General features: G+C 39.9%; 1 protein-coding gene across 7 annotated transcripts in view; it reads left to right on the plus strand.

Annotated features, from left to right (window-relative positions):
- Cadm1 (cell adhesion molecule 1) overlaps nucleotides 1-27,902 on the plus strand; it is a 359,095-nt gene that overhangs the window by 229,052 nt on the left and 102,141 nt on the right. For 3 of the 7 annotated variants that reach the window (XM_023721105.1, XM_023721106.1, XM_023721107.1), the window contains exon 2: nucleotides 10,109-10,198. The exons of the other annotated variants lie outside the window; for them this stretch is intronic. In XM_023721105.1, coding sequence (XP_023576873.1) covers nucleotides 10,109-10,198 — 90 coding nt within the window. The remainder of the gene's footprint in view (nucleotides 1-10,108; nucleotides 10,199-27,902) is intronic. 7 annotated transcript variants of the gene reach the window in all.

Here is a 27,902-nt window from a genome sequence, read left to right on the forward strand (position 1 = left end):
GTATGTGAATTTAAGTGGAACAAAACTAAATGCAAAGTAAAAATTGATTTCTTCAGTCACTCTGGCTACTGTTTAGTTGCTCAACATTCATGTATGTTTAGTGGTTACCATTTTGAACAAGCATAGGTGTCTTCCCATATCCATTAAAGTTCTATCAGGTAGTGCTGCTCCAGAATATTCTAAAGGTAAACAATTATTAAACAGGAAAATCTATAAATAAATAATTTTTTTTTTCATTTCCAAAAGTACTTAAGCTTCTTTGGTTTTCACAATTATTTCTGAGAATAGCCAGCCCGAAAGCCATTTTCAAGCAAAAACACCATGCTGCTGGGGCAGTGTGGGTTTCAGAGTCCCGACACAGGGGGGAGGAGGGCTACTGCTGAGTTATCTGCCTCTAGGGTGGAAGAAGGCCAACACAGAAAGCTGAGGACCTATCTAGTACTTCATTCATTCATTCATTCATTCATTCATTCATTCATTCATTCCACGGGCTCTTCTCAGGCACTGGGAGGTCCTTAGGGAGGAGGTAACTAGAACTATTTTTCTCTTAGTGGAAGGAGGAAGGGTCAAACAGTGCTAGGATCACAGTTTACGTGCCATAGGAATGAATGACCCTGCAGACACTTGGCAAGCATGCCTGACCGGTGGGAAGTGAAGAGAAAGGAGAGAGACAGAAGAAGGTACACCCAGGAAGGCTCACAAGTTGTGTTGGAAGTATCAGTAGAATGAATTAGTTTAAAATTCAGATTACAGAGAAATGGTTTGGTGATTGCCAGTTATATAAAATGAGTAATCATATACTTCTTAAGTTAGCAAAACTCTGCATGTTACTAAATATTTGCTATGAAATATAGTTCTTTTCTGGTGTTCTGGAAGGGAGGCTTTATTTCATTGGGTGTAAGCATGGCTCGCTAGAACATGAGCCGTTCTGTCTCTAGCATCCTCTCATGCCCAGCGAGGCTGGCTTCCTTGCTGTTTCTGGAACACACTGAGCCCATTCTCCCTGTAGGACTCTTGTTTTATTGCTCATTTGCCTAGACTTCGACATGTTTCTCCCAGCTATCCATTTGACTGCCTTGCTCACGTCCAGATTCTTGCCAGATGTTACTTCATCACATGCACTGCCGACCATCCTGCTGGAAATAGCTGCTGCCCATACACAGTCCCAACACGCCTTGACCTGCTGGAGTGTTCCAAGGCCTGATCACTGCTGACATCTATGTTGTTGTAGATTATGGTCAGACTCCCAGCTCTAGAATGAGACCCATGAAGACATGAGCTTGGACTTGTTCATCTTCCTGTCACCAACTCTAGAAGACTATTTGGCATATAGAAGGTTTCAATAAATAGTGGGCTGAATCATTTGTTGTGACTGATAGAAATGGTTAGATTAGCTGTTCTAATGGTGTTTTGCCTTTGCTTCTTTTTTTAAATTAGATTTTATTGGTTCATTTTAGATATACATAAGTCACTTTCACCATAGAGAATTTGTACCTGTACATGACATAACTTTTTTTTTCTCTAATTCCCTATCCTTCTTTCAACCCCTCCTTCCCATTTGTGAAGCTTTGTTATCCATGTTTTTCTTCTTCTTTTTTACTTTTCCCTTCTTTCCTTCCCCCCACTCCTCTTCCTTGTTTTCCTCCCCATTTGAACATTTTCCTCCCATTTTCATAATACTTGTATACATCTTGATCCTATTATACATTCTCACAATACCTATTAGATACCTTCATTCTTATATGTGCTTTCAGTTTCTCTCACCAAACAACGCGGTATTCACACATGTGTCTGATTGATTTCACTTAAGAGTGTGGGCTCCAGGTGCATCCATTTTCCTATAAATGTCTCAAGCACATCCTTCCCTTTTACTTCTGTAAAGATAATTGAGACTTAGTTTTGTGGCAGCTGGTATCTCAGCCATTCTCAGTTGCCTAACCTTAGAGGCCACCTTCACCTTCTCTGTACCATGCTCCATTTGACCAAGCTGATGCCCTGCTGCCTGCCACACACCCAGGCTCACTCTAGTGTGGCAGTGTTCAAATACAGCTCACGGGCATGGCCACTTCTCCACAGCATGTAGCTTGAGTGCTGTGGAGATGGAGAAAATATGTCTGTGGGGCCAGGGTCATGGCCATCCAAAGGATCATCATCCTTTCCCTTCCCTTTCTCCTTCTTCTGTTCACATCTTTCAATAGAATAGCAGCAACTAATGATAGCGTCCTTATGGACACAGGTGTTAGAGTGTCATCCACTCATTTTCGGTGCTGTTTCGATGTATAAATAAATTTCAGAAGTAAAATGTAGGGTTGGGTGGTGCAAGATCTGCCAGGTCCTTTTCCTGTGTAGCATGTAATTCATAATTGAAAGAGCTTGTGTGTTGCTGCCTCGCTTTGGCCATGTGGCCCTAAATCTAAACAGGAGAGAAAAGAAAAAGCAGTGTTTCAAAGAGGCAGTGGTTAGGAGAAAGGGTTGGGAGAGAACTGCTTCTCTTTTATTGATTTTGTGAAATTGTTTGAAGAATGAATCAGCATTCGGGGGTATAAAAATACCGGCTTCGAGCCACTTTTCAATTAGGTGAATGTACTTTTGCTGAAAGGTTCTGTTGTTCTTGAAATGCACTTTCCTCTGTTCTTTCGGAGTCTCTTTAATCAGTGGTGATGTGACAGGAGGTACAGCAACCTTCCTGACTCCCTGCTTCCCTCCTTCTCCCTCTCTTCTGTGAGGCCAAGTCTCCAGGAAAACTGACTGGCAAAATTGTTCCTTAATTGGGGCAAGGTAGTTCTATAAAGACTGGCACCCTCCGGAACATAACAAATTGAACTACCAAGAATGTGTGTTCCCCACGTTTCGGTTTTGTTTCAACTAAAAATCCTAAGCAGCCACAAATGGCTTTGAAGTGGGCATTTATCGCTTTGTGTTAAAATATGACTGAAGTTTAAATTTGTCATATTATTATTGAGTCCTTGTTAATGAGACTTGTGTGTCATGGTTGTGTCTGTAGTCGGGTCACTGCATTTAAAATGCAGACAGCAGTGAATTTTGTATGTAAGCTGAGTGCCTCGGGCTGCTAGGTACGTAGTGGCCAAAGGAAAATAAAATTCCCATTGCTTTTTGTTTGTTTGTTTGCTATGAGGTAGGAGGAGTGGAGAAGTTGGTCTGGGGGTAAAAAAGGATTATAGAATAGTATGTGACCCCTTCTTGAATATATAGTACAATATGGGTTGCAAATTTGCCCTAAGTGCAAAAGAAGCTTTAGCAGGCATAAAACCAGGAGTAGTTGTAAGTATGTTAACTAAATTGTTTTTAAAATTGCATGTAAAATACCAGCCCCTTGAGAAAAACTGCTGAAGAGCTGAGAAAGATGTTTATTGTTACTAATACTCTTCAATTGCTGTGTATCTGTGGCTTTATCGTGAACGTGGTGCTCCCTTCCACCTTTGTCCTCTTCTCACTATAGCCCTGTCCCTATTGGTCTTATATATGAAAAATATTGAGGCCCAGAGAAATGAAATAACACCTCTGTGTGAAAGCAAATACGGGATGCCGAGGTTCTGGGCTCACGGCTAGGACCTGAGGATTCATGCCGAATGAGACCCCTGCTGTATTCCACAGGAAGCAGGTGACCAGAGAGCTGTAAAGGTCCAGAGGGAGGGCTGCATCCCGAGAGCTTAGACGCTCTGAGCTTACCTACAACCACCCTGTGTTGTTGGGCAGGTGACCTGATTCCGCTGCTTTGTCATCTGTCACAATTAGGCAGCTAACCCGCAGTTTGTATATTTTTCATTTAGTGAAATGACATATGTGAAAACATATAACTACAATCAGTATTTTCATACTAAGCCTTTTTAAAAATATAACACCACCTTGTATTATACATCAACTTCAACTGTAAGCATCTATCAATGATTCTAGACTTTATTTATACCTCCTTATCTGATGATCCTGAACAAGTTAAGCTACCTCAGTTTCCTCACTTATGAGATGAAGTAAGAATTCATCTCAGTTGGGTTCTACTGAGGACACCCAAGCTAATCCATCTCAAGTGCTTAGAAAATTCCTAATACAGAATGAGCATTCAACTGATGTTAGACACTATCAGCTACAATATTAGCTTGTCTCCTTATAAATTATAAATTACATTCACAGTTGTTTTCACTATAAATTCATCTGGTAAGACACTGTAGTAAGTTCAGAAGTGTTTGATCTGATTCTAACCTGAATGGTAGCATGATACTCTCCTCAGTCTTTGGACTATATAAATCAGGATGCTGGCAATTTGGTTTCTGATGCTTTGGCATTGACTGATCAACATTTGGTTCATTGGTGAGCATTTAAGAACCACCAGTGAGAGTGTAAGAAATTAGCAATCCTTCATACTGTCAGGAAGCATTGAGATTGAGCTGTCAGGGGGCCGAGGGTGAATGCTTCATTGGATTGAGCTGCCGAACCAGTTGGATTCTTTGTCTTCCATGGCATTCTTGGATAGAGTCCATTTAACTAGGAAGAAAAGTCTTTGGCCAGTTCATTTAATGGAAATGAACTTTTAGAAAAAAAATGGCATGTTAACCATTTAGACATATTGAAAATAGGAGAACATTAGTTATTGATTAAACTCCTTTAAAAATAAATCAGAACAATGCTAAGGCACGAAGTAATGCATAACTTTCAACTTTAATGTATAGCCTAAACCATACCTTTAAAATGTTAGGAAAAAAATTTTTTTTAATTTATCAAACTGCCAGCATTTATTGGATGCTGATGTCATAGTGGTAATGAAGAGAAAACAGGAGAAACTGAACATTTGGGGTTATTCTTGGTAATAATATCTAAACTTTTGTGAATGTGATTTACTTTTCATTTTTTGAGACTCTTCTTCTGTGTGCCCCCTCTTTTTAGACGAACCTTGTCTGACTGACTATAACCTTTAAATAATTGGTAAACTGGAGCAGTGAATCTGACATTAAAATCTATTGAAAAGAAATGGTGCCAGGGAGCATTTATTCAAGTAAAGGAAGGCCAACCTATTGTCCCCCTCTCTTGTGCTATGTGTCCGAATTATTTCTGTTAGTTAACTCGCACCATGGTCAGAAGTAGTATTAAAATAATTTACATTTATGTCTGTTAGTAATGACATAATAATGAATCACATGTAGGCCATGAAATGATCCATTTACTTACCTGTCCAGCTATGTCTTCTTTACCATCGCTTCTTCCTGATCTGACACACAATCTCTGTTTGCAAGACTGTACCCAAGTTTTAGCTTCAGTGATTGGATCATGGCTCCAAATCTACCCAAGCCCTTCAGCACTTGTCTTCACTCTTCCGTTACATACATTCATTCCAGTCAGGAGCTGTTTAGTGAGTGTTAGGCACTGGGGATACCATGTGAATAACGTGGCATAGCCTCTACTGGCATAGACTGTATGGAACCGTGAGGATGAAGTCAGGGTCTGGCATTCCCAACAAGGCAGGCGCTGCAGCAAGGGTCCAGTGTGCTGTGTGAGCTCAGGCACTGGCTTAGACTTCTGCGCTAACCCTACCTTGCTCTAAATGTTAGTTTCCATAGTAGCTTTCAAGGAAATCAGCGTTTAATTTTATAGTGTCTTCCATTGTTGCCAATTTCATGTCTGTTTCCATTTATCTAGCTAGATGATAACTACCTTGAGATAGCAGCCTTTATTTTACTTCCTTTTTAAGCTGCTGTTTTAAACCTGAGTCTCATACAGCATTCACTGGATGGTACCTACTCTATAAACACTTACTGGTTTGCTTAGAACCTCTTCGCTCCTGTCTCCTTTTCTTTTGGCTTTGGGTAGAGAATGTTTCCTTTCACTGCATTCCTCTAGGGTGCTTTCAGTAACTTGACATGCAGGTATCTGAGCCTTGATAGCTCCTGGGTCTCAAATCTGGGTAGCGATGAGTGGGGGTCTTTTGGCCTTTGTTTCCTGGGCAGCCCACCTGTCTTACCTTCTGCTCCTGCACCCTTTCTTGGTCTACTTCCACCAGTTTAATTATACTCAGGCTCTCTGGACACAGATCTACCACCACCTTTTTTTGCATAGGCTCTAAAATGCTTTCCTCTTTCTGGGACTGTTTTCCTAATGAGGGTGGAGTATAATTTAGAGGCTTAATTTTAGAGAACTATATGAAGCAGCAGACACATAAAATGTTATGATTCATGACCACTTGTTTTGTTCTCATAATGCAACCTAAACTAAAAAGCCATTCATCAAAGCTATAAAAGCTGTTCATGACTGTCTTTAGTATATCGTACAGAGTATAATTCAGCCCACAGAGAGGCTAAAGATGGATTCATGAGGGCATTTGCCTTCATATGTTAAAGGCCAGTAATTTTTAGGCTTTGCAGAAAGCCCCTATTTTAGTTTAAACCCTGGATTTTTCTTAACCCCACTTAATTTTCCTTTCCATGTGAATATCAATATATCCTCATTTGTATACTCTTCTTTGCTCTGTAAATATTTTTCAAGACCTTGCCAAGGCCTTTATGGTCTTGGCTACCTTTCTGTTTTAAGAAGACTGTTTTATAAAGATGCATTGGCTAGAAATTCAAATGCAGCCTCCATGGGGCGTTGCCTTGGTCATCTTTTGCTGTAACAGTACCCTGGGGAAAACACTGGTCCTCTTGCACAGCTCCTGACTAACATTTTTCTTGAATGAACAAGGAAACAAAGTCATGGACATTCTAGGCTGTGTTTTTCTACACAGTTATAGTAAGAATGCAGTGGTGGTTGTTACTCAGGTTACTGACTATGATATCCCCAAATTTCAAGATATGTCTTGGATTATGATTTGGACTTGAATACTGAGGTCTGGCCTTTTGCATTCCCTCATATGCATGTATCTAGGCTAACACTAAAGTACATATGAGGTAATATCCTGGAAGTAAGAGATCAAGCCATAGGGTAGATGAAGCTGAGCTTAAATCCTGCCTTGAGTACTACTTGGGCTATTCTTCCTTAGGCAGGTTATTAAATTCTCAGTTCTCTCTCAAATGCAATGTAAGGTTACACATTGAACCTGCCCCAGAGGATTACTATGAGACAACATCAAATGACCCACACCCAACATCACTGTAATAGTGATACTTAGTTCATAGTAAACAGGAATACTTATTTTAGAATTCTTTTGTTTATTAAGTGTCTACAGTACTGACATAGATGCTGCTGAAAGGAACTAGAAGAAAGGTACTAAATCCAGATAAATAGTTTCAGTACAACTACAAGATGGAGGGCTCTGCTGTCTCTGATGAGTTTCACTTTGTAATGCTAGTTTACATTGTGTGATACATAGAATTATGGCTACAAAAAATGAATGTAGTATTGAGCCCTATGATTATATATCAGTGACGTGATTTTTTTCTTCAGTTAGCTATTAAGTATAACATTATGACTTTCATCTTACCTTTTGAACATCAGCAAATTCTCTTGTATTAGGAACCAAGATTCTTTTCCCAGAAAACTGCTGTGGCCATAGACAGCTCATGTATTTCCACTTAAGGTCTACCTTGTACTGCATATTTGCCCTGGATGTGAAGATCCATCTTTTTTAGCAGACTCATTTTAAACTCTCATAGAACTAAATGATTACCTTGAAGAACAAGTTTCATTACTTGGCAGATGAAACTGGTAGTGACCATTCAGAATCCTGAGCTGGATAACACTGATTTTCAAAAAATCAACAACTTTGAAATAAGTGTATGCATAATTTATTATAGGAAATCACTTAAAATGTTTCAGAATTGTTTAGAAATTGTGTTTGCTCTTTTTCTTTTTAAATTTCCTTCTAAGATGTAAAAATAACACTCACTTACCTTGTTCTCTTCAAAGTCCTAAGACTAAAAATGCTCTAGAATTAAACTTCTGATATTGACTGAATTAATGCTGCATTATTTATTTATTGTTTTTAAGAGTCCATGAATCTTTTCTTTACTATAAAAGAGCCTGCCTCCTATGCTGTAGAGAATGTTTTTTTTTTAATGTTTTGTTTTTTTTTTTAATGTGTGTGTGTGTGTGTGTGGCCAGCTCAGCCCACCAGGGGGCGCGGCTGGCTGGCATGTGGGGCTGGGGGATTGAACCATGGTCCCTGTGCTTTGCTAAGCTTGTTCTAAGTAGGTGCTTTAGACCACTGAGCCATCTCACCAGCCCCTGTAGAGAATGTTTTAAGGCCTATTCAACACAGATTGGTACAGCTACGGTCAAGAATCTTCCATGATGTGGCTTTAGGAAGGCTGAGGCAAAAAGAGAGCCTAGTTCTCTCTATAGCTCTTTTCTATAAATAGGCAAATAGATCTGCCCTGTACTTGGGGGTGGGTTTTCCCACTCTACTGGGAGTCCAGTCCATTTTTAGGTAATATTAGACCAAGGCCAGAGGGAGCCATGGCCCTTACAGTTGTCATTGGTGAGCTCTTATTTCTGTTCATTGAGGAGATGAAATTGATAAACTGTCTAAGGAGATGAGCAGTTCTTTGCTGCCTGTTTTTGAGCAGGATGCATTAAGGATAAGTTGCTTGTCATGGTAGAATTTCTCATCATTAATCATTGAGAGACCACATTCCTAGGTAAATAAGTAAACTTATTGATAAAGCCACATCTTGATAGAAAATGTACCTTGTTGACATCCTCCTGCCTGCCAGGCTGTTCAGCAGTGTTGCTGCCTCCTCAGAGCAAGGTGCCTTTTTTAATTCTGATGGTGGTGGTGCGTGGGAGATCTGTGAAGATCTGAGGTTTGGCTTCTGCATGAGGCCTACTTTGATTTGTATACAATATGAATAGCTGTGTGTTAGGCGTGCTATAATTTTTTCATCTTTCATGCCTACAGAGACTATATTACCTTATCAGGATAAAGTTCATTCTATAGGACTAGTAATTAATCCCCTGTTCCTTTTCTTTTGCTGCTTTCTTATCTGGTGGCAACATTAAATACAAAATCCAGCATTTTCATCACTATGCCAAATATAGCAATTTCAAGATGCAAACAAGAAAAGGCTTATTTTTATAACCCCTCTAAAAAGAAAACTGCATAGACTCCAATTCGGTGGGAAAAGGTTTTCCATTTTGTAGCCACGTTTATGTCTACCCAAATGGTGAAGCCCCAGAAAAGACATTTGTCACAGGTATTTCCACCACCATTGTGTTCCCTGCACACACTGCAGTCTGTACTGCTTGTCCTGCTGTGTAACTTCTAAAACACAAAACCACTCACAATTTACACACTTAACTGGTCAGCAAATATCTTACTAATTGAGGCTTGTGTTTAACTGGACTGAGTCCAGTGGCTTGATGTTAGCACGCAGTGTGGCCAAGTCTGTCATCTCTTTCTGAGAAGGGGCTTAGCTTTGTGCAGCTGTGTAGCGTGCGAGTCACGCACGCATCCTAGGGTACTGGCTTGCTGTAATTTCATTTGGGGACAGGGGAACGTAGCAGCATGATGAGCTAGGTGGAAACTAAGTATTTCAGATGTGGGAAGGAATATTGTTCTAATTAAAGTGAATTTGGTGCCTGTGGCAAAATATGTGCTTGATGTATTGGGCAACGTGTGGAAAACTTCCATGTATTTTTATAAATCAGTTCCTTCAATTCTTATCTTTGGAAGAACAGGAAACAGTTCACTCTTCTGTGACTGACTGTAGCTTGAAATAGCAAAATATCTCTGCATCATCTAACAGAAAATCCATGGTTCAAATTCCTGGGTTCTTAAATGTTTATCCTAAAAAAAAGCAAATAAAATAGAAAGTAGATCTTGAAAACTAGGAAAAAAATCAGGAGTGAGCACTGGAATTCCTACTTTCTAAGCCTAAAGCTTTTCTGTTTGGTGGTTCATGTAGAATATTTTTGAGAAGTAAAAACTTAAATTTGGTAGACTTCATTTCAGATCCCATTGGTAGGCACTGACTGTACCTCAAATCCATTCCTGTAAGCTTGAAGTATCTATTTAATGATGCTATAGGTAGAAATAAGTGCTACTTTTCTGATTTGTGGATTGCTAGAGTCTGTCCATAAAAGGCCTAGTGAGAGGTGTGGAGGGGATGACATTCTGAAGAACAGGTTTGTCTTGCCTGACCTTGGCACTTTCCCTACATTCCAGGGTCTCCAAGGGTACAACCCAATTGTCATCTTGAGTCGGTGGCTCCCAGACCTGCACTTCTACCCTTGAGCTCAATTCTCAAATGCACTAGTATGCATCATTCGGGTGACTACATGCCTCGTCTCTCTTTCTCTGCCACCATCTGCTGGCTTTCCATCTTCACATCTGTGGGCTTCCCATATTCACTGATGCGTCCTAGACATCCTTCCTGCCTCAGTGTTGACCTTCATGGCTTCCACCCACCTCCTACCACTGTTTTGCTATGAACGGGCACATAGAAACCCTTCTTTATAACTGTAGGATCTGGGCATCCACTTTATGACTGCTGTCCATCCTACCTTGGTCTAGGCAAGGTGGTGACCTTTGCTGCCATTGTTCCTGCCAGTGTTCTATAACTTCTTAGCTACGTAATCTTCCCACCTTATTCTCCCTACCCCAACGTCATACATTTTATAATCTTCGGTAGAGTTATTTCTGGGATACGTGTGGTATGTGATTCCTCTTTGAACTACCTTCAGTCCCTTTTTAGTATCTATAGGATAAAGTCTCTCTTTCCCTAGCATTAAGAGCCCTCCACAGTGATGGCAAAATAAGGCCCTCCATCTCCCATCTGTACTCCTATTGATTTTTTCAAAAACATTCATGTAATATCATATCCTGCCCCTTACCCTAAATATGTGACTATTTTTCCATGTATTGGACTAGAGTTGCTAGAAGGCAAGTTCTATTTAATTTGCTAATATCTACTATACATAATTATAGTAAATGTTAACAATGATTATAGCTAACATTTATTGAACATTTACTATATACTAATTATTCTAGGTGTTTTGTATAATTTTTCTAATAATAGGGCATGAGGTGGGTATTATTACTATTATTTTTACTTTCAACTATGTATATAAAACCCGAACAGGCAGGAAAGATCATGCTTGTGCAGTGTAGTCAGGCAATCCCCAGGCTCCAGGAAGGAGGAAATGAAATGGGAAGAACAGAATGTGGTCAGGGCAGGGAAAAGGACTGCTGAGCTGGTTACTGTAAGTGTGATACCATAGACGAAAGAAATTGGTGCCGGGAATGAACACCATACATATACAAGCTGCAGGGGAAAGAATTCCAGAAAGCTTAGCATCCGTACCACTTAGTACTTAACACAGTTACTGTATATCCTAGTTTGCTTTGGTCTCTCCCATCTCTGCAGCTAAAACCATTCGTTCTTGAAGAAAAGGAGTGCACTTCATGCTTTTTTTGCATTTCAGTGTTTAGTGTGCAGTTAAATGCATGATCAGTGTCATTTGATAATGGCTGTGGAGCCAAAAGTCAAAAATGCTACGACAGGCAGTCTTTCCTCGATTAACAGAAATGTACTTCTTATCAGCCAGGCATGATGATGGTGCAAAAGACTATTTGGAGCAGGAACTTTAGGAAAGATAGAAGGATTTTGTACCCTCCTTCTTTCCCAAGCTTGATTTTGGGAGATGTATTGCTTTAATCTCTGACTTCAGAATGGGTGAAATTGGATTGATTATTATTAAAATCTCTACTAGCTAAAAATCTGCTTCTAAGGGCCGGCCAGATAGCTCAGCGGATTAAAGTGCCTGCATAGGCAGACACAGGCACCTGGGTTCCCCAGCGTACCCTGCCGGCCCCATTGCCAGGGTGCACTGAGACTGGGGTTGAGACTGGGCATAGTGGCACATGCCTGTAATCCCAGCTCTTGGGAGGCTGAAAACAGGAGGCTCGCTATGAGTCCCATCTGTGTGGTGAGACCCTGTACTATACATAAAAAAAAATAAAATAAAATCTGCTTCTAGTTTGACATTTACTGGAACAGTCACTGTCATTTTAGTGGACAGAGGAATGACAATGAGGAGGAGGAGGAGGAGGAGGAATGGTGGTGGTAGTGGTGCTTTCCACATTCTGCTGCTAAAAGAAGAAAGCAGCCCTTCCTCCTTAGCATGCATTGCAGAGAGCTGTGAGCCCTGTGTGTTTTGTCAGGCCGTGGTTTTCATCAAGTCTCTGTAACGCATTAGGGCTTGGTGGCTGATTGTGAGCTTTCAGGGTATCTATGCTGTATAATAACACTAATAGGTAAAACAAAAATACTTGTCATAGCAAAATATGTTTCTGTAGTGGATTTTGTGGTGGGGCATTGTGTTGCTGGTCAGCAATATGTTCCTGTCTACTCAAGCTGGCTATTGGCTACCAACTGTGAGATGCTTCCTTGCTGACAAGCTTCCCTTATTCTGTACGTTGCCCTCAGGCTTGCAATTTACTGGATGCAATCTTGTTGAGAAAATGTGGTCTTTATTAGTGTTCGGCACAGATCGACTTTTCTTTGTCCGCTTTTACAAAGCTAGTGGGATGCTAGCATCCGGGAAGAAACGGGACACATGACAGTATGAAGCCAGGAGAATGGGAGTGTCCGGGTGCTGAGAACCCGAGCGCTGCCTTGGGATGGAGATGATGGAGCAGATAGGGTAGAAATAGCTCCCTTAGACCCACAGAGCTTTTTGTAGCAGTCCAATCAACGGCTAATTGTTAAAGAAATATTTTTATCAATAAAAATATGGTAAGTTAGTTTCTAGATATGTGAAAAAGAAATTGAGAGAGACAGATGTTTATGATGTAATGAGGACACAAACCAATGTCCATGCCCCCACCATCACCATGGATTTGTGTGACTTTACATACAATATTTTACTTACGGTTGTGAGCCAGCATGCACATATTCTTGCGTGTATTCCTCTGACTCTGTGCACCTTTGTTAGCTATTTTATTGGTCTAATGTATTCTGCAAAGAGATGTAAGAGCGGCATGCTGCAGCCACTTCTTTTCCTCCCCCGTCTGCTGTCTCTTTAACATGTGTCCACACTTGTGACTTTTCCTCCTCCTAATCCTGATGTTGCCTATTGTTTTAAACAGTTCCTCATTTTGTAGGTATGGCTGAGCAGGTTTTTCAGCACAAAGACAAATGCTTTGCAAATAGAAATTAAATGCCAGGGTGTCAGAAAAAAATATAAATCATAGTCACTTAAAATAGTCATTCTATAAGGAACTGTAGAAATGCAAAATTAATAAATACTAGCCTAAGTATTAAATATTCACTGCCTGCTACTTCTGAAATGGTACAACAGCATCATTTTTTAATGATGGGTAATGATAAAATGCATCAATTTTAAATAACCTGTTTTCACTTTCCCTCTTTCTCAAGCTATGAGTTGGCAAGCTTGAAATTAAATACAAGTAATGGTTCTCACTAAGCTTCTGCTAACCTTAGTCATAAGAGAGACACTTTCCCTGTTTTCTGGCTGTTCTGTGGCTATTTGAGGAGACTGTTAAATAGGAAATTGTTGCTAATGGGATCAGCTTGAATTTAAAGCAAAAATACATCTCTGTTAATAGAAAACAAAAAATGTAGAAGTTTAAATAGCAAGTGCATCATTATCCACTAATGCATTCTTATTTGTCTCCTTATTAAGGCTCACTGGGTCCACTAAGAATAGTTAAAGTGAACCTTTAACTATCAGTACATTCCTACTCCCTGCCCTCCAGCCCCCTTGAAAATCCCTTTAAAAAAAAAAAAACCCAAAAAAAACAACCTTTATTTTCAGTCATGCTTCACTTGTTCTTTAATAAGTTACTTGCTAAGTACAAGAGTAGGATCAAAGAGCAAGTAATTATAGCATCTCAAATTCATATGTCCCTTTGTTATCAAAGAACTGTATATGTATATACCTTTTATCTTCAGGCTTATACGCCATACCAATTTAATTGGCAGAGATTTTTCTCTTTATTCCACGGATAGGAAACACTAATGTGTGTTTCTTAAGGTTACGTTGTAAAACAGTTTAAGAGATTTCCCTTCATGAGATGGAGGAAGAGCTGGGTGTTGTTGGGTTGAGTGGTGGTGGCCTAGGGACGGTGGAATCATGTAAGGCCATCAGAAAGAAGTGAAAAGGGAGCGGAGATGGAGAAAATGATTTGGAACTAAACAGACAGCTGTGGAGTGAGAGGGATGGTAGGGAGACGGGCATTGTTTCCGGGTTGTGTAGGAATGTGTGGGAAGGCTGAATCCTGAAGCCCTGGGGCATTGAAAGGGCAGAGTTGTACTCTAGTAGAGTTGGTTTAGGGGATCAATGCAATGTGGAAGGGGTTTTTGTGGAACTGAAAAAACTGGGTTTTCTGTACTGTTTCTTTGGAATTGTCTGTCTCTTGAACTGGTTAAGAAAATGGTAGATGCTCACGCAGAGTGGTTGAAATGTATCTTAATTGAGATGAAAAAGTAGCTCCCTTACCTGAGCTGAAAAGGGCCCTACGGTCAGGGATCTTTAGGCCAGTTCATGGGAAAGGGGGGTTGTACAGGAACCAGGGTATGTGAGAGAGTCCAGAGAGAGACCAGAGTGGACACTTTGTGGTGCAAGTGGGCCAGAACTGGGGACAGAGATCTACACTGCTGGTACAATTGCTGGATCCCTGGGACGCCTCCCCATTCAAGAAATACTGGTGTTTATAAGTGTCTGAAACATCTAGCTTATAAAGAAAGGTACAATGAAGTTATTAATAGCATAATATAAGATTAAATTTGCTTCCAGCAGATCTACCCTTTTATTGCACTTTGAAGAACTACCTCTTGTTCTTCCCAGGTTTTGTTGCTGCTCTGTCCTTACTCCCCCAATTTTTGACACTACAAAGAGCAGGAGTGGCACTGACAGAAACATTGCCAATGGCATTATTACTCTGGGCCATTGTCAAGATTTTGTATTAACAAGTTGTGTGAAACTGAAATGGGGACAAGAGAAGAAGTAGACTTTTTAAGCCCAGCCATTTTGTTTTTCAAGGGACAAATCTCCCTCAGCGATAACTACCAGATTGATGGGGATAGTGAAATGGCACTCAGGAGAGAACTGTTAACACAGTGTGTGAGCAGAGCCTGGTGCTCGTGCTTAAGCACCTGTGCCATTCTGTGACTCAGAGCAGCGACGATGAAACAAACCTCTGTCGTCTGAAGGGAACCTAGCAGGAGTAGTCCCTGGGTTTCCATTTGAACAGAACTCCATTAAGAGATTACTAACTAAGAAGCACTAAGATTCGTGGCTGAATAAGCAATTGAAATCAAACCCTAAAACTCATCTAGATGAATTCACACGTTCCTCTCTTTGCAGAAGTTTGCTGGAATTATGCACACCTTATGTCAATGTTTAAAAGCGTGGGGTGGAGCATGATTTTCAAGAAGGAAAACAGTCCTCGAAACCCCACCAAAATGTGTAGTGCTTGGGATACTTTTCTGGAGAACAGAACTTCTATTTAGGGGTTACAAAGATCACCACTTTAAGATGTGAGTGTGTGTTTACCTTGACACCCCTTTGTCATATACTTTAAAACATGGCATTGAATTTGTCACAAGCTGTAGCCATCTCATTCTTTCTCCAGGCAGTGTTTTCATAAACGTTGATGAGTTTATAACTGTAAAACCAAATGACATTTATAGTGTGATACGTGTTTTACCCATTGCATAATTATATCTAATGGCTTCGCATGGAGAAAGGCATTTACCATTTACTTTTGTGTAAAATGACAATCTAAACCCCCAGGCCTAATTTTTTTTACATAAAGATAAAGACTTAATTAAAAACCAAACACAATTTATTTTTGTAACCGACATTTAAGGTACCTAGTTCTTTGGCTAGATATGTGATAAAAATCATGATGCTTCAAGAAACAGAGATCAGTGGGTTTCATTTTTCTCTCTGTCTTTGAAACACTGGTGAACTCATTTAATTATCAAACTGATATCCAGTATGGCTTCTTGTTTCTCATTTCTAGTTAAAAGAGCTATTTTGAAAGTTAGCACAAAATTGAATAATGTGTTCAGTTAATGAGGAACATTTAAGAGATGTTTCTGAATTTAATGTGATAGCAAAATGATAAACCACCACTGTGGTATAGAACATACTTTATCTCGATAGCAGTAATGTTTCAGGCCCATTGATTGTGGACAAGCCAAGTTTCATTTTGCTTTTTGATTTTATATTTTTTATATTCTGGTCTCTAGCATAGAAATAGCCATTTAGGCATTTTGGAATGTTTATCATCATAAAGTAGATGACTTACTAGAACAAAACAGTTTTGTTTTTTAGCTTTCGTGTCAGAAATACAGCTTTTGGTATCTGCCAAGCTATCTTCTGTGTGTTCAAAAATAGACAACTGCATAGCTTTCTAGGAAACAAGCCTGTTGTAGGTTTATCTTTCTGGCAGGTATTGACCCTACCCACCCTAACACCAGAAGTCTCTGATCTGCTTACCAATGAGCAGAAGTGTTCTCTCTCTCTCTCTCTCTCTCTCCCTCACTTTCTTCCTCCCTCCCTCCCCCCTTCCTTTCCAATCTAAAAATTTTCTGATGTTTCTTTCTTCAAGAAATAAAATTAAATCCAAATAGGTCTCTTCTCCAGGGTTAGTCAGAGACATATTCTTAATTTGTGTGTTACTGCTTCTGAAAAACACTTAGTGAGTTGTGAATATCGTCAACTTTCTCAATTTCAAACTATTAGAAACCCTAAGTATTAGAGAACCTGCAATTAATATTTTTTGTTTTGTTTTGGGGGTTAAATTCATGATCTAGTTGTATAAGTTATAATAGTTCTAATTTTTAAGTTGATTTGTGTGGTTTTTTTTCCTTTTAAAATTACTATTTTAAAATGAGCAACAGTTACTTAATAAATTGAAATACAGGGAAACTATTTGCTAAGAAAAGAGAAAAAAAAGTGGTCTGTTCTTCATAGTGAGTAAGTACAAAACTGAGAATAAGACTGATATCTGACCTGGGATGCAAAATTTGGAGAACTGTCATAGCTGGATATAATGCTTTCGTTGGGTAGCGCATTAGAAATGAGAAATTTACTGAGTACAGTTAAAAATGCAGGTATGAGACACTTATTTGGTGTGTCTTGGGTCAGGATTTTAATAATACATTTGTAAAGTACTTTCTTTTGCCTTTAACAAAATCATACAGCAATAGTCTTTTGTAAGTTTCTTTTTTTAAAAAAGAAAAATCTATAATGGACCAGACAAAAAAGTGATGTTAAACTAACATTTAAGACTTTTTAGAAAGCCTTCAGAATTTACTGGAAAAAGAAACAAGAGTAATTTTCTGTGGAAGAGTGGTTAGGAAGAACCATTTTCATGCTTTTAGTCTGGGACAGGTGGCATAGATTAATGTTGAATACACAAAATCTATTGAGACTAATTAAAGATGCATATCCACATGGAATACCATGTCTCAGTGGAGCTGTGGCAGCCAATCCACCCAGCACATACAGTGTTTATACCAGGCATTTTTCAAAATTAGCCAAGAATAGTACAAGTGAAACTTCTGAAAATCTTTAGTCTTGTATCAGGAAGTTTCTCCTGAGAGTGTGACCTTCGCGAAGTATTTCTTAGAATAGGAACGATTGTAACTCATGTTTACATCTTATGGTACATTGTACAGCAATACAGAGTAGTGGTTGACTGGATCTATCCACAATGTTATGCTCAGAACTTCAACTTAATTGTTGGCAGTGACTGTGATCATGTATCCTGGCCCTATACTTTCACTGCTACTCTGATACTGATGAAGCTGTGCTAGGACCTACCTCTGGCACTTAACCCTGGAAGAGTAAATTAACACATCAGTCCCTGAGCCTCTATCTCTCTCCCAGTTTGGGTTATACCCAGTGGTGACTTGAACATTTCTCACAAATGCTAATGAACAGTTCACTTTGTCACTGTAGACAAACACAATCTGGTGGTTGTGTTCAATGTTTTTCATACTTGCTAATGAGTGAACTCCCAATGGTTCACAGTTAGCTAGAATAAGCAGTGACTTAAGGTGTATCCCAAAAATGATTTATTAACTATGCTGTAAACCAAATGGACCCGATTTTAAAGAAAATGGAAGTGTTTTATTGAATTCAAGGTTCAAAGTCAAAAAGAGCTTACTAATCTTTGATAGCATTCTGTATAGAAATTTTCATTTGGAGTGGGGGTTAGCGTGGGGTGTTCGTACATGCAGATAAGAGAACCCTGTTTATCAGCTGGCAGAATAGGTATCGACATTTGTCTGTAAAGATTTCTTTTAATAAATATTAAATGGGAGCTTTGCTGGGCCATCGGCTACCCAGTCAGTAATGAACTTTGGAGGGGCTACCTTTTCCATTCCTTTTAAGGTTTTAACCAAAGCAAATCCTGTAGATTTCAGCAAGAGTAAGGAGGAAATGTTCTAGAAGAAAAGGGGCGGCGGTGCCCAGAACTTATGGTGAAGAGATTAATATTTATAGACATCAGCATTGGTCTCTTACCAACATTTATAACTCCAACAGTGGCAGATTGAGGGCTGAATCAACATTTTTCCCCCTCTGTAAAATAATAAATATGGTAAAGTAGCTCTCAGAGTTCTTTATCATAGGGATAAATCAGGACAGTTTGTGTTGCAGGAGAGACTTAAAACTTATAAATATGTTGCCCTTTAGGCTACTATTCATCAAAATGTCTGATATGAAATCTCGACTAAAGGCTTTTGTTATTGTGTGTCTGCTTATTCTCTTTTAGAAGTATAAATTGGAAAGAGCGCTGTCATTTTGGTTATACTGGCCTGCTGTGCTACTTAAATGCATGTCCCTTTTGGGATGTATTTGAAGAGAAGGAAATAGTGGGAGTTGACGCCTGCACACTTTTATACAAATCCTCTTCAGCACCTAAACTTTCCTTGCAGAAGGCATAATTTCCAGCAAGAAAAATACAGCAAATAACTGCTTGACAAATGACCTATTTTGGTACAGTCAACCTTCTTTCTAAGACACCAGAGTGCAGAAGTTGTTCCTTAAAAGCCTCATCAAATCCAGAGAGACATAACTGTCTTCCTTGGTGTGCCACTCCAAATGAGCATGACCAGAGTCTTCCAGTTTGCACGTGGGAAGGCATACCAGGCTCCTCAGCAGATGCTTTAAGTCCCATGACTTGATAGGTATTGCCGTATCCAAAATCTCACACGACTTTGCAGTTCTGCAGCTGAATTTCCTGGCTTCTGTGGCTTGGAGTCAGAGTTGAAGCTCTCGCTCTACCCTCTGCTCCCTTTGGTGCCTTTAGCTGTTGAATCACATATGGTGTGTGGAATCACCTGCCGCTTGGAGACCCCCACAGAGTATGTACTAAGCAGTTTTCCTTTTTAAATGTGTAGTACAGCTCCTAGTTTTCAGGAATAACTAATTGGGAGCATAAACCTCACTTTGCCCTTGAATGGTTTGCAATTTAGGAGACCTGAATAACGGAAATGGAGGGACTACAAAGGAGGCATTGAAGCGTGTGGTAGCTGGATAATTTGCCCACTTGGCGTGGGCGAGCTGCTGGTGTAGAGTTGCCCTGGGAAGGAATGGCAGGCGCTCAGGTCTGTGGCTTGTTTCCGACAGTGATTTAGGGCAATTTTGAGAGTTGGGGAGCTCTTATGACCAATTGAGTTTTCTATTCTGCCGTATCAGGTTATACAAGAGCAAAGGTTAGGCCCTCAGGTTAGTCTGGATGCTAGCATATGGATGATGCTTGATCGGAGCTCCAAGTTGTACCAGCCTGTGATCATATACAGCATTGTATAGACATAATTGTTCTTGGGAGTCTAGTCTAGAAGCCACAGCAGGGTAGAGAAATAGTTTGAATGAAAGAGTTGAGCGCTGCACCAGCACCTGACACTAATGTATTTTTACCTTTTCCTGGTCAGGGCAGCCAACCAGAACAAGGCAGGGTGGCAATGTCATATTGTACCCATGTGAAGGTTTCAAGAGATTGTGGCTCATAGCCTCACTTGTTCTGTTGAGGTGGTGGCAGCTTGACTTGCCAAGTCAAATTTTTTGCACTCTGTACAAGTCAGAATGCCCAACCTTATCACAGGTAACTGACTGTAAAGAGGGGCTCAGGAACGGAGAGCACAGGTTTTCTCTTTATCAGATGCCTTTAAAGCCGCTTCACAGCACATCCCTGTGATTGCTAACACCATTATGAAGATTGACAGTTTCATCAAGAAAGCAAAGAAGAAAATCTGCAGACAATAAATGGAGGCAGTACTGGGCCTTGCTCCGGTTACCCTCACTAGTGCTTCCAGAACACTGGGCTTTGAGCTGGGGATCCTTCTCAAAAACCTTTGGCTCTTTATTTTTCTTTTTAACTTAGTACAGAGACTTCAGTCTTTGGTAGCCCTTTGCTAGGACAAATAGGTAACTTCGAGATCTATTGAGGAGAAAGTTGCAGAGTTTGTGGAGAGACAGACTTGGCAGCAGTGGTGCAGGGTTTTCTTGCACCTCTCCAGCTGAAATGCGTATCCCTCACTCTTAGTCTATTGGCCCAATTGCAAAGCTCTAGAGTAGAAATCAAGAATGAATTCTAGGGACACAGAATGCCTCTGATTGTTAGCTATCGCTAGTAACTGAGCACCTTCTTACCACCAAGACAGCTACCTCACACATACCTGGGCTGTGGGCTCCAAGGCCAGGGGCATGAATGACTTGGCACAAACCTTTGACGCTACTGGAAAAACAATTGCTAGTAAAGACTTACTGAGGATGATTCGGTGCCATGAGCAACAGCAGAGGGAGTAGTGTGTGAAGCCACCATTTCTCTGAGGTTGCTATGTGTTAACAATATGTGCTCAGAAGTAAATAACCCTTTGGCTAACAAGACCAACCTTATTTACTCACCCTCCTTCCCTCAAGGTTTGCATTCAGCCTAGTGACCATATCATAAATAGAATTGTGACCTCCAAGAAGGCCGTTCTAAATCTTACTTCTTTTGAAAAGTGTCCTTCTCAGAGGTTAAACTTTCTACCCAGCCCCCTTGCCTCATAATCATCACATTCTGTAAAGGAACCAAAGGGGTTAATTGCTTTCTTCAGTAAAGACACTTTTGCTGAAGAAAGCAATTTTAGGTTAGTTTGTGTAGTAGCCAGGGAAATACACCGAGAGGGGGTGGAATGTGTTTCTGTTGTGCAGATAACCTACATACTGCTTCAGAAATGTGTGATTTCCAGCGTGTGCTAAAATAAGAAGTGGTTGTTTGATTTATCTCCCACAATGGTATGGCATTCTCTTCCTAAGTGGCATTTCATTCGCAAGCCAGGCACTGTAAATTTGAACTGAATATGTAAGTAAATATCCCTCAAGGAGATAGCATACTGGCTGGCCTCGCAGGAGAAATATGCTACTAAAAATGAAGCTCTTGGTTTTTGGAAAAGCCTCAGCACCTGAAATACATTAGCATGTGAAAGTGGGGCTAGTGTAGTAGCCGACCAAACAAGCTGAAAGTTCTTCTGAGCTCTGATTCTGGATGGTTGCCTTCAAGCAGAGCAGGGTTTGGGCTACGTCTCCTCCAGTCACCCTCGAGTGCTCAAGCTCCCATCCAGTCCTCTGGAACGTACTTTGAACTTGCCTTTTGGGCGCATGGCCTCCGCACAAGGCAGCTTTTCCCGCGCAGCTTTTACTGTAGGGTCTTTGTGTGGCAGTGACAAAGGCAGTGGCAGCGTTTTATCAAGTCCTAACAAGATTGCTTCTGTGCATAATTGTTAAACTAAAGGGCTGTCGATGCACTGATGTGGAACAGGCAAGAAGCTTAAAGAATGAAGAAAACCCATAATCGCAGAAGAACTTGTATTCTGATTTATTATTTATCACATCATGGTTAAAACAATTTCCTTCAGTTTTGTATATTTTTAATATTATTTTGACATTGCATTTTCATCTAACGCAAAGGCAAATTTCAGAAACTTTAAACATTTATATATGCAGGTAGTTAAGGGGGAAATCCCTTTTTTATTAAGATACAGAATGCATGTTTATCAAAATTCATCTCGGATTCCATTTAGAAATACAGATATCTTGATTCGGAAAGCGCTTACTGAGCTGCATAGAATGACAGATATTACTGGCAGAACAAAGTTATGAATGATAAAAGAACCCAGGAAATGGTTATACTCATGTGGCTATAAATTAACTAACAGAAAAAGAGTGCTATTTTTCGGTTGGCATATTAAGTCTGTGGAGGTAGAACACCTCGGGTACATCTCGATTTGCTCCGTGGAGAGGTATTGAACCTCCGTCCCCCTCCCTCACCCTCAGGTGGCTGCTAGCTTGTGACCCCAACACCCTCACTGGGTCTTTATTGTCAGGTATATCCCTCGAGGACACATAGGACAGGCAAAGTAGCACAGTGATGCCTGCTTAGAAAGCCAGGCTGAAAAAGTCACACTACCCTAGAAAAAATCAGAAGCTGTAAATGTTAGTTTATGGTTCAGAAATGATACATTTGCAACTACGAAAGGCATCTGTCCAAGCCATTCCAAAGAGTAGTTGCCTAATATGAGGACATTTTGACTAATGTCACCTTTATTTTAAGCACAGTGGCTGACTTCTTTGAATGGCAGGTACAGTACAGGCCCTCCACAGATCCTGCTGGCACATGCTCGTGGCATACTGAATGCTGTTGGGCGGAGGTGGCCTTGCCATGCATTTCTGACAAGTTTCCTCATGATAGAAGTCCTGGATTCACAGCTGGCATTTGAGGAGCTAGTTGAGTATGTGCACTAAGAGTCAAATTTAATTGGTTCACAAGCCATGTGGACTTTATACAAAGGATGGGTGAATGTGTATCTATTTAAATTATAATATATAAATATTAATATATATATAATGATTTTCTATATGAGGCATTAATCCAATGAACTAGTGGTACCACGCATGTCTCAGTAGCACAGACTGTACTATAAATGAGCAGCATGTGCAAACCAGGTATGGTGGCACACATGTAATTCCAGCACTCAGGAGGTTGAGGCAGGAGGATCACCACAATTTTAAGGCCATCCCAGGCTATCTAATGAGTTCAAGGCCAGCACGAACTATATAGCAAGACCCTGTCTCAAAAAAACTTAAAAAAAAAAAAAAACATTGGCACGTTTGGCAGAGCAGAGTATTCAGCGGTAGAGATGAGAAATAAAGCCAAGAACCTGTAAGAACATAAGAAATACACACTGATAGCATTTTCCCTGCAGATAGAAGGATAGAAACAGGGCTAAAAGGCTGCGGGATGGAAAGCAGGGGCAGAAATCCAGGTGAGTGGGGCACCTCGGTTACGCACAGCCCTCATCACAGGTGAGAAGCCAGAAGCTCGAAGCCATGCACTGTTCGAAGCACCGGAGGAAGAGCCATGGAAGGGCAGGTTCTTTGTCTCTTAGACTTTGTGTCTTTTTTTCTTTTGGCCATGAGGAAAAAGAAAATGTCAGTAATCCTATTGACTTCCTTAAAGTGTGAGCACAGTAGAATTCCTTGGGTTTACATGTGGACAGAACAGTGCTCTGATGCAAGAATGTTTAGGAAGGGGAGGAAGTAGAGAAAGTAGGAGGCAGCCTGTGTGCTTTATTTCAAATCAAGCACCTTCTAGCAAGTGCCTTGAGTGTTTTGTAATGCTGACTTTTTACTACTAATATAGTGGTCTGCGTGTGTACACGTTCTTCCAAAGAAATGGAGAAAATTAGTCACTTAAGTCCATGGTATTCCTGTTTGATAACTGGTGTTCAGCAGTGAACTTTCCCTGCACATTCCCGCCACCCCACATCACCCTTGTTTTGAGGTGTGTAAGTGAAGACAGTAAGGAAGTTCTCACCATTCTCACATACAATGGCCAATGTGTGTTGAGCCGTTACAATTTCAGACAGTAGCGCATACATTGTCTCGTTTAATCTTCGCATCACTGCAGGGTTTGTGATATTCCCAGTTTCTAAAAAATGGCAAAATGGGAAGTTTGCCTTAAAGAACTTATTCAAGGTCACAAAGCTGGCACAGCTTGAAAAAGAATTTGCGCCCAGATCTACCCGTATCCATGAAGAGTGCTCTGACATCATTACCACAAATGTCCCTGTGAGGAGCTTTCACTGTGTTCATGAAAAACTGGGTGTCAGAAACCTTCCTGTTGCAGAGAATGTTTTTCTGTGGTCTTGAGATAGTGTGCACCTATCCTTGGTCACGACAATAAATGGCAGAGATGGCAGTGAGGGTTTTAGGACTAAATATGTCATCCGTTAGCCCATAGAAAGACCATTTTTGAATGTTTGTTTTTTTCTAATTGTGCGTGTTAAGTAAAGCAGTTCCACCAACAGTTCTCTCCTGCGTGGTAATCTGCTATAAATCAACCTTCAGATGTTAATAGCACAAGTCAAGACTGACAAAGGAAGTTCCATTTGTATTTTAAACTCCCAAATCATCAGGGTCTCCTCCGTCAGATCTTCTGTGAGAGTGTCCTTGGTCTTAATGTAGCTGGAAGATAAAACGCAGATAAAAGAGCCATTGTCTCAGAAGAGCATTAATAAAAAATGAATGTTGATCCTAATTGAGTAGTATTTAAACATACGGGGTAGAAGCGGCAGTCTGCAGGGAGCATCTGAGTCTGTTAGAATTTGACTGTCTATCTCATCTTCCTCCCCTTATTACAGTGTCCTCACCCCCAGCTGCCTTATAAAAATGTAACTGTCACCTTGGAATTAAAAAAGATATATGGAGGCATGGCTCTGTTGCACATTCCTAATGAATTGCTATCGTTGTTCTTATTTTGAAACAATATATTACTTTCTCTATCTTTTCCTAAAATGTTCCCTCAACTCACCTCCTTCTTTTTGGTGTTTGTTTGCATTGGTTCCTAATAACTAAGTTGTAAATTCTTAATTCTGGTATGTTGGGTATAACAGAAAAAGCTCTCAACGATCAAAGGTGGAACAATTTCAATACAATATTAATAACAATAATATTGGATTATAAACCAAAGAACAATAAATATCCATGAGTCATGATGTTATAAATAAATTATTGGATAAATAAATGGGAGAAAGGAAAAACTGTCAGAATTTCAATTAAAAGAAGTGAAAAAAATTTAAATTATGTAGGCAAGAGCTACCAGTGAGTGCTAAAATTAATGAGTGAAAGTTTAAAAAAAAGAGACAAGATAGCTGCATCGCCTCCAAGAAGCTTCCCCCCAGATTTTAGGTAATTATCCTATGATTACAGCGTATGCATGCATCCACTGACTCTGATACTTCTCCCTCTAAGCAGTGCCTCTTCCTTTGGACTGTCATTACTCCAGTTCTAGCAGATAGAGCCTGAAGAGAGAAAAGTAGAATTTTTTCATGGTGAAGCTTGACAAATATCACTTTAACCAATCACCAATGACAAGACACTGATGTCATGTCCTCCATGATATGATGCAGAGAGGGGTGCATTGCCTCTGTGGTATCCTCCCCCCCATCTATGATCTCAGTCTAATCACAAGAGAGCATTAAACGAACCCAAACTGAGGATTTTCTATAGTATAGCTGGCCAGTATTCAAACTGGCGTGATCATGCAGTGATGTTATACCAGTTGGTTTCTTAGTTTTGATAAATGGCTAAGTAACACGTTAACATTAGAAGAAAGTAAACGCGGGGTTCAGAAAACCTTTTTTCGACTATTTTTGCAACCTAGCTGTAAGTCTTTATTTCAAAATGTTTAAAAAGATAATGAAATAAAGACCCATGAAAGGCGTGGGAAAGCTTATGTAAAGCTTATGTTGATTGATTCACTTATTTATTCATTAGGTCATTTATTTACTCAGCAGATATTTCTGGCTAGACATTATATCAGTCCTAAGGATATAGTGGTGAAGAAGGTAAATATGGGTTGCTCATTTGCAGAGCCTCATACACTTCCCGGTTTGGTAAAAACACATTTTGTTCACTCTTGATTGGTGCGGGTGTGCAGAGGTGTAAACAGGTGTTGAAATAGGACAAGTGGAGCGCTTCCTGTACCACACAGGACAGGTACTCAACCCATTTGTGGGAAACCCTGGGATTATCCTTTGTGATGTGAGTGAGCCCATTGCTGAGTCCTTTTTATAAAATATATCCAGTATTTTCCATGGGAAGGACATTTATTACTTAAATTTTGAAGTTCATTTCATCTTTTTAGTTCCCAGATCCCTTAAAAGTGAATGTAATATTTAAATATTTTTGTGTGTGTGTGTGTGTGTGTGTGTGTGTGTGTGTTTCCGATTCTAGGGGATGCTACAATGCTTTTGTATGGAGGAAAGGTGTTCTTTTGGGTTAGAACTGTTTTTGTCTTATTTAACAGCAGCAAAAAAAATAAGGGTAACAAACAGTGTATACATGTGCTGCTGTGCTTTTTTTAATAAATAGTAAAAGCATATCCTTATTATAGTCCATGCAAATTTGATGTTAATTCTCTAAATATTCTAAGATCAGAGCAAAACAATCCACTAACATATTAATAATCTTTATGTCAGAGTTGTAGGATTATGAGACTTTTTTTATACTCTGTTTTGGTTTTTCTGCAGGAGTATGTATAATTTTTATAATTAAGCTAAAACAACGAAGTGCTAACTTTTCAGGGGTATTCTTGAAAGTAGTGGTTCGAGGCTCCAGGATTTTTGATTCATGGATTGAATAGCAAAGGATTTTAATTAAAATGAGACAATTCCTAGAGCTCATGGAAGTTTGTCTAAATCTTATTCAATAGTATATAAAACAATTTCATCTTAGTATTATTTTTGTGCACTTTTTGAGTATTTTTCAAAGTGATGGCTTTGATAGTTGTATATACAATAATGCATTGTATTTTTGGTACTGGTTGGTATCTCATATAATATTTAGCCCACCACACTGCTCCTTTCTTATTGCTTGTAAATCTCAAACATTAAGACATATTTGCCTGTAGAGCAGATGGGCAACTCCTCCATTGCTTACTCCTAAAAGGTACTGGGCAGTCTCATAAGAAGCATTTGGAAATCTTTTACTTAAAATTGCTTACAAAATGATAAGCATCATCTATCAGCATCGGTCCGTCTCATGTAGCCCTTTGATCTAATGTGAACAATTGCGCCTGACATGATTCTGAAAACAGTGGCCTGGCCTAGGAGGCCACTCTGGCCACCAAGCACAAAGATAAAGTTTGCCTCTGCCCAGTCTTACTCTTTGCACATGAATCTTTGGAAGCTTTCCTGAGACAAAGCCAGCAGTCAGCCCATCATTTGAGCTAGAAGGTAAAGAAAATCCACCTTAGCATCCGTGAGAAGATGGCAAAGCACTAAACTGCAGCTTGAGGTGAGACTGAGGGAGTGAGAGGGTGGAATCGAGATGAAGGGAGGTGAGAAGGCACAGAGCCATGAATAGGGCAGGAAAGCAGTCAGGCAAGAGTCAAAAAGTGGGTGGCAGCATTTCTGCATCTACTGTCTTTGCAGAAAACATTCCTTTAACTCGCCTTGGGCTAGTCAACCTTAACAGAGAAAACTCCCCACCAGGTAGATAGCACTCCTAGCTCTGTTTTGTTCTATAAGTAAAGCAACTCTGTTCTTGGAAAATAAAACAAATTTAAACAAATCAGCTGACTTGTATGTTCTTTTAAAAAAAGAAAGGAAAAGAAAAGCTTTCTATAACATCTCTAACTCCATTTGTTTTTCTTAATGCTTTGAGTTACAGGCATCTAAAGAGAAGTTTGTGCATTTTAATCTACATTTCCCCCCCAAACTAGAACTCTTTCTAAATGAAAGATGAAGAGAAAAAAAAAATACATATATATATATATACACACACACATAGATAGATAGATAGATAGATAGATAGATAGATAGATAAATGAAACTATCACATCTCCTTAGACTTGTTTAAAACTTGCCTCTAAACAACTCAGCTATTGGGCCAGGGACATAGCTTAGCAGCCTAAGTGCCTGCCTGACCAG

The sequence above is a fragment of the Octodon degus genome, unplaced genomic scaffold (assembly GCF_000260255.1).
Source record: "Octodon degus isolate 3935 unplaced genomic scaffold, OctDeg1.0 scaffold00080, whole genome shotgun sequence".
Lineage (NCBI taxonomy): Eukaryota > Metazoa > Chordata > Mammalia > Rodentia > Octodontidae > Octodon > Octodon degus.